The following is a 14026-nucleotide window of genomic DNA, read 5'->3' on the forward strand; positions in this document are numbered from 1 at the left end:
AAAGTGCCCAAGCTTCTTAAGCATAGTTCAAAGCAGGAAGTGCTGTGGTGTTGAAGAAGTGAGCACGGAGCCGAATGTTCGTGGGGTTCTTCACTACATATTCAATGCTCTTATACGCTCCCCAAGCCGCTCGTTTCCTCCTGCCTAGCTCGGGGATTAGGTCGTTCTTTATCTTTATTTCCCGACGCAGATAAACGTAGCTGGTGCGCTCGGATATGTGCGTGAATGGGGCATCCGAGACCCATCCGTTGCGCATGAACACCGTCTTTTGCACATTCAGCTGAAGAGTGATACATCCACATGTTTCTTCGAACTCGGTCAGCATTCGTTCCGTTTGGCTGATGCTAGGTGTTATCAGTACGATGTCATCAGCAAAGCGTAAATGGTGTAGGTGCCGACCATCAACCTTCACTCCCATGTCGTCCCATTCCAACTTCCACATTGCGTTCTCGGGGGTGGCGGTGAATATTTTAGGCAAGATCGTACCACCTTGTCGGACCCCTCTCTTTACGTCAATGATGATATTCTTATAGAATAGCGAAATTCTTGTCCTGAAGTTACTGTACAACTCTCGAAGTACCTCTATGTTCTGAGTAGGGACACCCTAGTTATCCAAGGTCTCCATGACCGCTTCTGTCTCAAATTAGTCAAAGTGCTTCTCTAAGTCGACAAGGGTGAGACATGGCGGCATTTTGTACTCTCGCGATACTTCGATGAGCATGGAAACAGTGTGAATGTGGTGAATCGCGATAGTTGCCGATATCATGTGAATGTCCCTTCTTGTACAACGACACAGTCTCGCTGGTCTTGCACTGTTTGGGGATCTTGCATTGCAACAGACAACGCGTGAAGAGTCTCGTCAGGGTGTTGATGAGAACTAGCGGAATGTGAAGTCTTCAGAAGTTTAGATCTTATCATGTCGGGACCGGGTGCCGTACGATTTCTTACCGACATTATAGGATGTCGTTCTTTGGACGGGGGAACCTCTGGAATGAAATGTCCGTCCTTCCTCCTGTGGTGAGGGGGCAAGTGGACGCGGCTGTCGAAGAGGTCAGAGTAAAAGTAGGGGATGATTTTCTCCATTTCCCTTGTTCCATTTGGGCTTTTCCATTTGGGTTCCGGAGAGCACTCATCCTCTTCTTTCAGTTAGTGAATTCTCAACGGGCGTAGTGAATGCTCTTTATCGACTCCGTAGCTTCAGCCAACACTTTTGCACTTCACTCTTTGAGTTCTTTTTTTATCGCCTCCTTGCGAAGCCTTGTGAGCTCGAACGTGAGTTCCTGGTTTCTTGCTGCTCGTGCAGCTCCACGCTGACGTATCAGCTCGAGACAGACGTCTTTTGGTAATTTTAGAGCTCTTAGCATTCTTCGTGCAGTCGTGAAGATGTTCAACGAGCCGATCGTGTTCCTCGTCGATGTTCTCCATTGCCAAATTTTCCCAAAAGCTGGCTAGCGTGGTGAAAAGATCCCAGTTAATGATAGCTCTGATTTCTTTTAAACAAAAATCTTCCCCGGAGAAGGTGATGTTCCGATCACATATGGAACTTTGGCACAACAGCGACATCCGCTGTTGTGCCGATCAGGCAAAACCGAAGCGAAGAGCTCCCTGTCGATGATGGTTCCGGGAATTCTCTTAGTGAACTTAGCGGCTGTTTTTCCTCTCCGTGTGAAAGGAAATCTTCCTCGCAGAAGGCGATGGTCCGATCCCGTATAGAGCTTTGGTACTGTTGTAGGATGGGAATTTTACCATGTTACTCGCTTAGAGTAGACCCGTATCGTATACGACGCATGCTTGTATGACCACCCTGTTGTTTGTGTGTGGACATGTTTCTTGTTCCGGGTCAATAAAGCTTCTCTTTTTCGGCGGTGTTGACATACACAACAACTGGCGATCAGCGGACTATAACGCGGAGAACAACCATTTTTGCCCATGAACTCGAGCTCCGGCTTTAAGCCCGGTCGGACTGCTGGTCGAGTCGACAACCCCGGCTCCAAGCCCGGTCGAATTGCTGAAGTCGATTTCTGGTACAAGAACTCTAGGTCGGCCTCCAAGCGCGCCGAACCGAGGGTCAAGTTGCAAAATAGTCCCGCCCTCTTTTTGCCTGGGCGAACTGCTGAGTGGGCACTCACTCGGCCCAGGCTGTGAACCCGATCGATTGGCTGTTACTGCGGTTGCGCCGCGCACTGAACAGCAACTCCAAAATGGATGCTGAAACTCTGCGTACCATCTTGGAAGTCCAAACTAAGGCTCAGCAGCAAATGTTCACTTAGTTGATGAAGCGTATGGAAAAGATGGCCTCCGCTTCACACCCAGCCGTTCCTACAGCACCCGTCGCTACGGCCGAATACGTCACACATTTTCTACCGACACGCTTGCCTGACTTCGTGTACGATCCGGAAAATGGTTGTACATTCGAGGTCTGGTACAACCGCTACGAGGATGTAATCTCAAAGGACGGTGCTCCGTTGGACGATGCAGCAAAAGCTCGACTAATCGTCTCCAAACTCGATGCCGAAACATATGCCCGTTTCACGAGCCATATTCTCCCTAAAAGAGCATGCGATGTTCCCTTAACGGACACCGTGGTTGTTCTGAAGGAATTGTTCGGACATAATACGTCAGTATTCGCGAGACGCTACGCTTACCTCAAAACACAGCGAAATGAGGAAAGTCTCCGCGACTACACCGGATTGGTCAATCAGCTCCATGCCATGGTTGAGTTCAATGACGTCACACCTGAGCAGATGAAATGCCTCGTACGGATACGTGGACTTGTCGCCCCGGAAGATGCCGACGTTCGTGCTCGTGCCCTTCGCAAAATGGAGGACAACCCTCAAACCACGCTAAAGGAGTTTGCTGCTGAAGTTCAGTACTTTCTCGACATTCGTCAGGATGCCGCACTCCTCGAAAGACCAAATATACCGCACGTCAACGTCGTGGATTCGCAAAAGGGTCGAAATCGTGAGCCGCCGTCACCTTGTTTTCGGTGCGGAGCCAATCACTGGTCTAGAGACTGCACATTCGTAAACAAGAGATGCCACGACTGCAGACGCTCTGGACACAAGCGAGGATTCTGCAAAAATTTCCCGGAGAAGAAGAAGCGGAATGCGAAACAAGAGCGGAAATCTGCCAACACCGTCACTATAGCTTCGACTCGTGCTGACGTCGCTGTAAACCGCATCTACCGTAGAGTACAGATTGATGAGAAGACAGTACGCATGCGCCTTGATACTGGAGCAGACGTAACATTGCCGAGCACTGCAGACTGGACCGCCATGGGTCGATCGAAGCTGCAATCACCCCTTTAACACTGAAGTCTGCCAACAACGAACCGATCAAGGTTCGTGGATGCTACAAATGCAACTTCATCATTGATGGTAATCGAAAATATGGTACTTGCCATGTATCTGACACGCCGTCGCTGTTGGGCTTATATTGGATCGCCCAACACGAGCCACTGTTCCGTCACTTGAACGAAGGCTCCATTTGCAACAGCTCTTCAAGGACGCTCAGCACCTTGAATTCTTCTCTCGCAACGCACCTGAGGAAGAAGTTCCCAGCAGTCTTCGCTCCTGGACTGGATGTTGTACAAAGTCAAAAGCTAAACTCGCTCTGAAGCCTGACTCCGAGCCTGTCTTCCTGAAGGCTCGCCCGGTGCCCTATGCTGCTATGCCAAGGATTTCAACCGAAATCGATCGGTTGGTGTCTATGCATGTGCTGGAGCCCGTTGATGACTCAGAATGGGCAGCACCCATCGTCGTCGTTCAGAAGAAAAATGGATCGATCCGCCTCTGCGCAGACTACTTAACCGGACTGAACGATGCACTGGAACAAAACCAGCATCTGCTTCCAACCCCAGAGAACCCTACCTTCACGAAACTCAACGGAGGACGCTACTTTTCACAGCTCGACTTTTCCGAAACATATCTCCAACTGGAAGCGAACGACGTCTCAAAGCAGCTACTCACTATCAACACGCACCGTGGACTGTATCGCTTCAACCGACTACAATTTGGAGTGAAACCAGCTCCTGGTATATTCCAACAATGTATGGATGCTCTTATCGCTGGATTAGATGGAACTGCCGCCTATCTGGTCGACATATTGGTTACTGGTAGAACCATCGGCGAACACAATGCCCGACTAGAGGCCGTACTCAAGCGGATTCAAGACTACGGATTCCGCTTTCGACTCGACAAATGTGCTTTCCTGCAGACGGAGATCACTTACCTTGGGTTCGTCATCAACGCGCAAGGACGACGCCCCGATCCTGGAAAGATTAAAGCTATCCAGAAGATGCCCGCCCCTAAGGACGTCAGTCAACTTCGCTCTTTTCTGGGACTCATCAATTTCTACGGAAACTTCGTCAAGGATCTCCACAATCTACGCGCTCCTTTGGACGCTCTTACGGAAAAGGATGTTGTCTACACATGGACATCGGAGTGCCAGTCTTCTTTCGACAAGATTAAGGCAGTCCTAAGCTCAGATCTCCTGCTGACCCACTTTAACCCAAGTCTCCCGATCATCGTTGCCGCTGATGCTTCAAATTACGGAATGGGAGCAACCCTCTCACATCACTTCGCAGATGGATGCGAGAAGGTCATTTATCACGCAAGCCGTTGCCTGACATAACCACAGAAGAACTACAGCCAGATTGAAAAGTAAGCACTCGCTCTTATTTTCACCGTGCAGAAGTTCCATCGTTTCATCCATGGACGACATTTTACGCTGAGAGCCGACCACAAACCACTTTTGGCAATCTTTGGAAGCAAGAAAAGTGTTCCGGTCTACAGTGCCAACCGTCTTCAGCGATGGGCCACGATGCTGCTCAACTACAGCTCCACTATCGAGTACATCAATGCAAGGGATTTCAGCCAAGTGGACGCTCTTGTACGCCTCGTCTCGTCACAATCATCGATACCGGGGTCTACGTAATCGCCTCAATAGATGCTGATGTCACTTCTGAGTTCTCAGAGAACTGTCGTCATCTTCCAGTGTCCGCCGAATTCATTTGGACTGCTGATCGTCTTATCCAGCTTGTGGTCAACTATACGAAGTCCGGAAACTGGCCCAAGGTCAACTCCCATTCTCCTCTGTGGCGCTACTACAACCGTAGAAATACTATGACGACTGTCAAAGGATGTCTGCTCACTGCATCCCGCATAGTGATTCCAAAAGCACTTCGACATCGTGTTCTTTCAGCACTACACAAAGCTCATCCAGGCCAAACAAGGATGCAAGAAGCTTGCAAGGAACTTTGTCTATTGGCCTACGATGGATTCGGACATCGAAAAACTCGTCAAGACCTGCCCAAGATGTCCAGCCGTGGCAAAGGATCCGATCAAGTCTGAACTACATTCATAGCCGAAACCGCACTCGTCGTGGACTCGAGTTCATGCTGATTTCGTTGGACCAATGGAAGGACGATACTATCTACTCATCGTGGACGCCTATTCCAAGTGGCCGGAAATCGTCTAGATGTCCTCGACCTCCTCAACGGCTACGATCCAAGCAATGAAGTGCATCTTTGCCAAGTTCGGAAATCCAGAGACGCTCGTCAAGGACAACGGAACGCAGTTCACGTCGTCTCAGTTCACTTTCTGCCGTTTCCGAGGAATCGTGCACATTCGCACGCCGCCGTTCCATCCACAAAGCAACGGATAAGCAGAACGTTTTGTGGACACCTTCAAAAGAGGACTTGCCAAGCTGAAGGGGAAGGAACCAACAGGGAACGCACTACAGATGGCATATCGCTCCACTCCCTGTCCGTCTGCATCCGCCGAAGCCTTCTTGGGACGCCGATTGCGAACGGAACTCGATCTAATGTTACCTTCTAGAGATCGCACAAACGGTACGCGAGATCTCAAAATGGAATCTCAATTCAATCGTCGAAATGGAGCACGACGCCCCAAATTGAGATCAACGACGCGATTTTTCACAAGGATCATCGAGGCCAGAAACCTTCTTGGACTCCCGGTTTCATCACACACCGTGTTAGAAACACAACCTACACTGTTCGCTGTGGAAACGAAGTGTGGACTCGGCACGTAAACCAGTTGCGATCCAGGATCGCTACAACTGCGACTAACACTTTCTTGGATGTGTTCGACCTACCGCTACTCGACTCCGCGAGCAGGGACGATGATGCAACGCCGACTGCCGACTCGTCTCAACGACCGCAACGCCTTCGACGACCCCGTCGCCGACTACAGGTGGAACCACGAAGAACTCGGTACGAGATAAGTTGAAAGAGAAGGTGTTGTAGGATGAGAATTTCACCATGTTATTCGCTTAGAGTAAACCCGTATTGTATACGACGCATGCTTGCATGACCACCCTGTTGTTTGTGTGTGGACATGTTTCTTGTTCCGGGTCAATAAAGCTTCTCTTCTTCGGCGCTGTCGACATCCACAACAGGTGCAACAGCGTCATCCGTCAGACAGACATTACCCTTTCCTGAGGATGATGTGGTCAATTTCATTATGATACCCTCCATCGGGTGACTTCCATGCGCAGCGTAGAGAGGAAGGCTTAGTCGTCATAATAAACTCAGAAAGCCTCTTCCCCTCCTCATTCCATTGAAGGGTTCCGATGTGAAGTTCTCCAGGCGTTCTTCTGGGGCCAACTCTGGCGTCGAAATCACCAATTATGACCTTTGAGAAGGTACGATCTTTTCTGTAGAACTTCTCCAGGTCTATATAGAAAGCTTCGACTTCTTCTTCTTCTTCGTAGCTTGATGTTGGAGCGTAAGCGACGACAATTCTCAAGCCTGGCGTTAGGCCACATCTTCTCATTCGCAGACGTCCGATTCGGGTAGTAAGTTGCTCGAAAGGATCGATGTTCTTTGCCATACTCGTGTTGACGAAGACACTTCACCATCTCCTCTACTGTCGCATGTTCCTAAGAAAAGTTCTCCAGCATCGTAGGCGGCGTTCAGTAGGTGGTGTCATCTCGTTTCGGTCATGACGTTGTACTTAAACTTCCTGGTTTGCATCATCAGATCTTCAATGGCCGCATCCTATGCTAGCGTTCGAGCGTTTTAAGTACAGATAGTCATCCCAGTCTTTTTCCGTTTCGGTAGCCTACATGACTCTTGCAACCCCGCCTTTCCTGGTGCTACCGTACTGGGCTTGCCTCCGGAATCAGGACACTCTTTCTTACTACTGTAACGTGGGGGAAAATTTTAAGCCCCATGGGCAGGTTGCAAGCCTCTGGTTCCATGAGTTTTTGGGAAAACGATGCGTTCTTTTTTTTGGGAGGGGAGGGGACAGGTGGAGCTTATTTGTTGGACAGCAGAAACAGGGAGTCCTTCTGCTGATTCCACCTACGTCTCAGGGCAGGCAGATGGTCGCTTTTGGTCTGCGGGTAGCCCCCTATCCGCCAACCAGGGATGCGCCAGGTAGCCTCGCGAATTGCCGGCTGTGGTCCCTCTAGTGAAGAAGATCCGTGGAAAAAACGTTAGTCCACTGTCTTCCGCTTATCCTTGGAAAACCTGGTCTAGGACAGTCATAAGGGTGACATCTGATGTGCAGGAGCGGACCGATGTGGTTAATCTAGCACAAAGGATCGCAACTTTTAATGGTTACATTGCTAATGTACCGCGGAGGACAGGTCTTATAGCGCAGCAAGATTATGCCATAGTGGATGACTCAAAATAGAACAATCTCTGTTTAACTCTCATAAACGACAACCTGAGTAAGGTCATAAGGGCCAGTCTGGTTAGGTGTGGTCTCGATAACCATGTGAGCGTTGTGGAAATACCTCCCAGAAATGTCAAGAAGCAGATAATCCGAAACAGAATGTACGATCGCATTTGTCTGACTCCAAAGTGTGAGTCCTATCGTACGAACCCGAAATTGTCGCAGAAATTTGGAGGCGTTTTTGATAAATGCTAAAAGTCCAAAAATGAATAGAAAAGAGCAGTGCACTGCCGTGACCAACGAGCTGGCTCTATAAAGATCTCTGTGGGTTTTCATCTACGGAGTCATATGCGGGTCGCATCCTAATCAGTATTAGGGGAGCGATTTTATCATATGGTTTCTGCTAATATCACGGCAACGCGACTACTTAGGTAAACACAACGATTTGGGCTCTTTTGGTTTCGATTTTGAATGCACCAGTTTGGAAACAGTGTGGATGTGGTGAATCGCGCTGAGTCTCTTTCGAAGCCCTGCTTGCTCGCATGGCTGTCCTTCATCTAATACTTTTTCAGTCTTTGACTCTTTTGGTTTTGATTTTGAATGCACCATGTTATGGAATGATGACTTCTTCTGGATGAGGCATCTGAAAGGGTATATTACAAATGATCTGATATTACTTTATAGGCTACGACGAAGGCGGCGACGCCGCAATAAAATTTGTTAACAATCTTGGCTCTTACTTCAGTTTGATAATCGACAAATTAAGCACTAAGAAATAATCCAAGTATGGATGTTTGAATCACTTCTCAATTTAATCATCTATCTTTCTTAGCATCTATCTTAGTACTCCACGCATAGATGTTACAGTAATATTAAAGAGTAAAAATACTTTGAGGTTTAACTGGAATTGATCGCGAAAATGTTAGATTTTCACCAAGAAAAAGGAATTAGAGGAAAAACACCCGCACAGACGCGTAATATGAGCGAGGCTCATCACATATCTGACCAGCTTAGAGTGTGGTATGACGATGATGTAGGGTTCAGCTGGCTTTCTGCATTCTTGCACATTAAAGGATAAAGAATAAAGTTTTGGCGTTAATCAATCCGCTTGGGATGCGCCCCTACGTTCACTTCAATTCAGAATCGCTTGAAGCTTACGAACGTGTATCTGGCCTATACAATGACTTGCGGCTAGCCGATGTGTCAAGTCAGTGTTTTTATACTCTCAGACAAGTCTGGTACCAATTTATCGACCCCGGAGGGATGAAAGGCTTGGTGAGCACTAGGGCGGATTCGAACCTCCGATCGATCGTGCAGGAAGCGGAACCTCTAACCGCTACACCACACCCGCCCCTTACATATTACATTACATGATATTACACCGTTTTCACCACGCCAACACTATCGAAACGGAACCCTTTCTTGCTTGATAGGACACCAGAAGTGAGTAAAAGCCTTATTTTGATCCACTAGCTCCACCGCGCCACTTCGAACACTCGCTCACGTTGAGGTCGTTCTTGCCGGATTGTAACGTTGATCGCAACGAGATGAGTTGGAGAGTTCACTGTTGAAAGTGTAAGTTTTTGCTACCTCTTAGGAGCTACTTCCTAGGAGCAAAAAATAAGGTTTTATTCCTTCGACCGGCGGAAAAGAAAAGCAGTCGGACTCAATGTCCCACATAGTTGAACACAGGTTGGTGGATTAGCCAAGCTAATCCGCTCGCAAGGATGCATCAAATGTGCTTGTGAACGCCTTAGAGTCACTGTCAGCTTTGAATCTATGCACACTGCATCGCTGCTTGTTTGGGGTTCCTCATTTTCTGTACTTTCTACTATTTTCATACTTTTCAGCTTTTCCACTAGAATATATTCCGATATTAATGAACTTTCAAGATTTCTAACTGTTCAGATAAAAGCTTTCAAGGTGAATTTCTCATTGAACTTGTTTCTAGGAATTCACGAAGTGTTGTGGAAAGCAAAGAACACAAAATGTTTAGCACTTATTACGGGAAATATAAAGGTAGTAGACAAAGATTGTTCAAATACAGAAGAAATTCTTATGAATCAACTTTATTCTAGGATAACACTGATCAATCATGGAATGATTTGCTACATCTGCAAACTGTTTTATTTCATCCCCGACGCAGACGAAGCGGTGTCTCACACAATGTGTTACATAAATCGAGAACTTTACATAAAGTTAAAGTATGTATGCAACACAAATATTGCTGAAAAACGGTGTATGCACAGCAAAACCGAGTGCAGGACCGTTGTAAAACATTCGAATTCCAATACTTTGTGTATGCACATTAGAGAACTACAGAGAAAAGTATCTTTTAGTCTCGGCAAAGCTCCTTACTAGAATCACGCTTACCGTCTTGGTGTCAATGTAAGCCGATACAGCTACAATGCCCACAAGGCCCACGAGGTCCTCCTGGTTCACGAGGATCTCCAGGAGGTAAGTTTTGTAACTTCATAAAGACTCGACGTTTTTACTACATTGTGACAAAACGGTAATGAAAATATCCTTAAATGCAACAGCAGCTAATCAAAGAACAAAACATCAGGGAGAAATTACAGAAAGAATTCGAATATTCATTCAGAGATTTCCTTTGCTGGATTTTCAAATTCTTTCTGAAAGTTGGTACATTTCCCTTGCAATTTTTTCTAAAATGCCAGTTTCTCGCAGGATACGATCGAAGACTTAAGGCTACTTCGTTTTGCCGTTTTCATTAAATCCCTGTTTAGTTCCTAAAAGACGGATTCAAAACTGTCGTTCGAAAACACCCAAACTAGAGAAACTTTCAATTTGCCGAAATTTTGATCAAAACTTGTCCTCTGAATGTGTGAATATTTTTGAAGAAGTTGTAAATCTGAAAGAGAAGTTGAAAAATTGCTTGGAAATTGTCTGAGATGTACCAAATTAACAATTTAGAGAAAACTGTAAAAAAACTGCCTAGAGATGTAACTTTGGGATCATTTTCACAAAATTAAATTCTGCAAGACATGGATCAAGGATGACCAGTCGTAACGATTTGTTATCTAGAGCAAAATAGTATAACGAATAACGAACGAACAACAATAATAACTTTTCACAATTCTTTGTCTTCAAAATCTCGAGGGCGAATGTTTCTGCGCATGTGAAGTATGAGCGAACGCCTTTCACTCCTACTCGCGAAGTTAAACTATCTTTTTTTAAATTCCTCAGTTTTCTAGAAGCAGAACTTGAGTTTTGTTCTACTCAACAAAATTTATGTTGAAGAAGTTGTGACTCATTCACTTATCCCGATTATTATAGATTGGAAATGCTAAACAAGCTAGTCTCAATCGTTGTAATAGTGATTTTGATCAGTTGCAGTTCTTGGAGAAAATGGACCACCCGGCCTTGATAACCTTAAGTCGTACCCGGCGTTCGAATGTCCTATTCGGGATGTGGGATGTGTGAGATGCCCTGGAGGTCCGACAGGATTCCGAGGCCCGCCAGGAAAATATGGATTGAAAGGACCGTCCGGCCTTCCAGGTGTGATTTATCGTGATGTGGTATGTATCCACAAACCACTGACCTCATGTTGATTCCAGGGATTCCTGGCATCACCAAAAGAGCTTCCGGTCCGCAAGGACCGGTGAGCGGGCAAGGACTCCCAGGTGAAGCAGAGGAAAAATGGGACATTTAAACGAAAGGGTATACGCACATTTATAGGTGTGAGAGGGGAGCCGGGGAACCGAGGATTACCAGGAAGAAATGGAGTGATACCAGTTAAGAAGATAGGGCTACCTGGAGCTCCTGGAAAACATGGACAAAGCGGTAAAACAATGTCCTTTTTCTACAACTTTAGAATAAATGCATGGAAATCAATGAATTTTTGAATCCAAAACAAACAATAAACGCACAGAAATCAAAGTATTTTTGAGTGCAAAAAATTGTCGTACCACTTGTCGTTTCAGGTGAACCTGGAAAGCTAGGAATTCGAGCTCAAAATGGATTACCAGGCGCAGTACCGGTCCTTCAGGATTACCAGGATACGCGGGAGGACGCGGAACATTAGGTCCACAAGGAGACCGAGGACGATTCGGACTGCTAGGCCGCGATGCTGGTTATTGTACATGTCCAAAAAGAATACTACTCTATTCAAAAACTGCAAAAATATAACGAAGAAGACAAATTCTGAGAAGAAGAAAAAAATTTCAAAAAAAAAATGAATGATGTTATACACAGAGAACTAGATGTTTTGCACTTTGAAATAATATACGAGGTGTTATTACAACGTGGCAAAGCTGAAAGGTACCGTGAAGTTCGACTTTATTAACAGCATGACTTTCCTTGTATGACTTTGAAGTTTGTTTGGCTCTGTTAACACGCCATCATAAAGAATAGGGCCGCGTATACGAGTCCGATGTGGTGGCCCTTCTTTAAATAAACGCCTTGCGGTGGCAAGCCGATGTGCTAAATCAGTGTTTTTATCTTCCCAGACAAGTCTGGTACCAATTTGTCGACTCCGAAGAGATGAAAGGTTTGGTTTGCACTAGGACGGATTCCAACCTCCGATCGATTGTAGCCACAGCGGAACCTCTTACCTACTGCGCTATTCTAAACTTGTGTAACCGACATATCTTTTGAAAACTACAATTTCAAATGGAATTAAATAGAAGTTCATCAAATAAATGTTAGCATATTATGTGGGTCCCATTGTGCATGCAATCAACGCCGAGTCTCCTACATGGCGCCGATCCGCTATCGATTCGTTCCTTTGAGAGAGACGCGTCGCGGACAGTTGTGTAGGCGGCTGCGCTTGAACCGATGCAGTGAGACAGCGGTTGGAATTGAGGTAGGACCATAGCTAACTGCAGAGATGGGGGCTGTAGCGAGGATCCTTGCACGATCCTAACCGTCACACTGCACAGCGCCGCTTCGAGCGCAGTCGCTTACGCAGCTGTCCGTGCTTCATCTCGTTTTGACCCAACTATATATGTATGTACATTCATATGTCCATGTATATTTGGTCCTCGTATCATCTATTCTTCTAGACTCCTAGTTTTTTTTTCCTCTCTTGCTGCAGTGTTCGTGTCTTTTCCCGAACTGCACATGTTTTTTTTTTTCACTTACCTCTTCTTTTTTCAAAACGGGCGCTAGTTACCTTTATGTCGGAAGCCACAGCTTTGTCCCTTGTGTGCTTTTGGTAACTTTCTGGATACAATCGAGGTCCATCTCATGGTGTGGTCATATGCGCGGGTAACGCGACAGTGACATCGAAGGCAACTACAGCGACATCTCATCTATAAGCGATGAAAGATGACGTAATGGATTCCTTAGCCTCTGCCTGGAAACTTAAAAACTAAAAAGATAGTTCACAATTCGTAGTAGCTTCCTATTAGTTAGAAGCTGAATTCAAAATAATTTCGAAAACCCCGTACATAAGGCCGAATCAAAGGGAATCCGCCATTTATTTTCCTAATGGGGAAATTGGCTGCCGTTAACTTACTGACTCGTAATTTCACTAGTATCAGTATCTAACCAGAGGCTACATCGTAGAGCAAGGAAGAATTTGACGAATAACTTGATGATCTTATATTGTTATGGAAGAGTTGGGCATGTTCCAACTGTGGAGCACAACCAGCAGATGCAATATTTTCAACTTTATTCAGGGTCAAGCGTGTAGTTTGGAAAAAAACCCTCCTGGTATCGACCCCTTCCATAGAAGACCCTCCAGAAAACGACCCCTTCTTTTTCATTCTTTCTACTAGCTCATATAACAATGAAAAATTGGTTATAACAAACAGAATTAAAGAAACAGATTAGACACTTAATAAATAAATCGAAAAAATGTAATATAGTAAATATTAATAAATAGTACTATAACAAATAATAATATAAAGTGCTGCAAGTGAAATAAAAATACATAAGATAATATAGATCCCACTGATAGCTCTCTGCAAGGATTGGAAGTGTGCCTGTACATATGTGCACATATAAGTTGAAAAGATGAGGAACCTCTCACCGTGTATTCGAGGACACAATTCTTCTTTTAGCAGTGATAACAAACGGTTGCGAGTTTTATCCCCATCGGAATGATTTTTTTTTGCAAAATGGAAAAACAGCTGAGAACGACTGATGGAACAATTTAAAATCATTTTCTCGCTATTCCCTATTTTCCACACACAATTTTGCTCATCAAAAATCAAATCGAAAAGCTGAGAGTTCGGTCCCCTACAGAATTTTTCATTTTGTAAAGTACAAGAAACAACTAATTATACCTCCCTTTTAATTATACCCTCTTTTATGGATATCTGGCGCCGGTGGACCTTTTGCATCCCTTTTTATGGATATCTGGCCCCGATGAACCCGTCGCACCCCTTTTTACGGATATCTGGCGCCGGCGCAGCAATCTG

General features: G+C 45.7%; 9 protein-coding genes across 11 annotated transcripts; 5 read left to right on the forward strand and 4 right to left on the reverse strand.

The window, feature by feature from the left end:
* Positions 1-16: 16 nt before the first annotated feature.
* RB195_025271 (uncharacterized protein) lies at positions 17-442 on the reverse strand (the record flags this gene model as incomplete). Its single annotated transcript, XM_064213340.1, has 1 exon — positions 17-442. One exon carries the CDS (start codon positions 440-442, stop codon positions 17-19), a length of 426 nt encoding a protein of 141 aa, XP_064069221.1.
* A 320-nt stretch (positions 443-762) lies between these two features.
* Positions 763-1083, reverse strand: RB195_025272 (uncharacterized protein; the record flags this gene model as incomplete). Its single annotated transcript, XM_064213341.1, has 1 exon — positions 763-1083. The coding sequence occupies one exon, from the start codon at positions 1081-1083 to the stop codon at positions 763-765; it is 321 nt and encodes a 106-aa protein (XP_064069222.1).
* Positions 1084-1197: 114 nt separating this feature from the next.
* Positions 1198-1563, reverse strand: RB195_025273 (uncharacterized protein; the record flags this gene model as incomplete). Its single annotated transcript, XM_064213342.1, has 1 exon — positions 1198-1563. One exon carries the CDS (start codon positions 1561-1563, stop codon positions 1198-1200), a length of 366 nt encoding a protein of 121 aa, XP_064069223.1.
* Positions 1564-2282: 719 nt separating this feature from the next.
* Positions 2283-3308, forward strand: RB195_025274 (uncharacterized protein; the record flags this gene model as incomplete). Of its 2 annotated transcripts, none has more annotated exons than XM_064213343.1 (1): positions 2283-3308. In XM_064213343.1, the coding sequence occupies one exon, from the start codon at positions 2283-2285 to the stop codon at positions 3306-3308; it is 1026 nt and encodes a 341-aa protein (XP_064069224.1). The 2 variants fall into 2 exon arrangements, with proteins under 2 accessions (XP_064069224.1, XP_064069225.1); XM_064213344.1 differs by having other exon boundaries at positions 2292-3308.
* A 66-nt stretch (positions 3309-3374) lies between these two features.
* On the forward strand, positions 3375-4632 carry RB195_025275 (uncharacterized protein; the record flags this gene model as incomplete). Of its 2 annotated transcripts, XM_064213346.1 has the most annotated exons (2): positions 3375-3392; positions 3505-4632. In XM_064213346.1, the coding sequence occupies 2 exons, from the start codon at positions 3375-3377 to the stop codon at positions 4630-4632; spliced, it is 1146 nt and encodes a 381-aa protein (XP_064069226.1). The 2 variants fall into 2 exon arrangements, with proteins under 2 accessions (XP_064069226.1, XP_064069227.1); XM_064213345.1 differs by lacking the exon at positions 3375-3392 and having other exon boundaries at positions 3670-4632.
* A 179-nt stretch (positions 4633-4811) lies between these two features.
* On the forward strand, positions 4812-5351 carry RB195_025276 (uncharacterized protein; the record flags this gene model as incomplete). The annotated part of the gene is made up of 1 exon (XM_064213347.1): positions 4812-5351. One exon carries the CDS (start codon positions 4812-4814, stop codon positions 5349-5351), a length of 540 nt encoding a protein of 179 aa, XP_064069228.1.
* Positions 5352-5742: 391 nt separating this feature from the next.
* On the forward strand, positions 5743-6051 carry RB195_025277 (uncharacterized protein; the record flags this gene model as incomplete). The annotated part of the gene is made up of 1 exon (XM_064213348.1): positions 5743-6051. One exon carries the CDS (start codon positions 5743-5745, stop codon positions 6049-6051), a length of 309 nt encoding a protein of 102 aa, XP_064069229.1.
* Positions 6052-6446: 395 nt separating this feature from the next.
* On the reverse strand, positions 6447-6851 carry RB195_025278 (uncharacterized protein; the record flags this gene model as incomplete). Its single annotated transcript, XM_013443631.2, has 1 exon — positions 6447-6851. The coding sequence occupies one exon, from the start codon at positions 6849-6851 to the stop codon at positions 6447-6449; it is 405 nt and encodes a 134-aa protein (XP_013299085.2).
* A 493-nt stretch (positions 6852-7344) lies between these two features.
* RB195_025279 (uncharacterized protein) lies at positions 7345-11685 on the forward strand (the record flags this gene model as incomplete). The annotated part of the gene is made up of 8 exons (XM_013443632.2): positions 7345-7399; positions 9592-9659; positions 9719-9844; positions 9980-10097; positions 10998-11159; positions 11219-11284; positions 11340-11444; positions 11585-11685. 8 exons carry the CDS (start codon positions 7345-7347, stop codon positions 11683-11685), a joined length of 801 nt encoding a protein of 266 aa, XP_013299086.2.
* Between the last annotated feature and the right edge of the window lie 2341 nt (positions 11686-14026).

This window comes from Necator americanus, chromosome X (assembly GCF_031761385.1).
Source record: "Necator americanus strain Aroian chromosome X, whole genome shotgun sequence".
NCBI classification, from domain to species: Eukaryota; Metazoa; Nematoda; class Chromadorea; order Rhabditida; family Ancylostomatidae; genus Necator; species Necator americanus.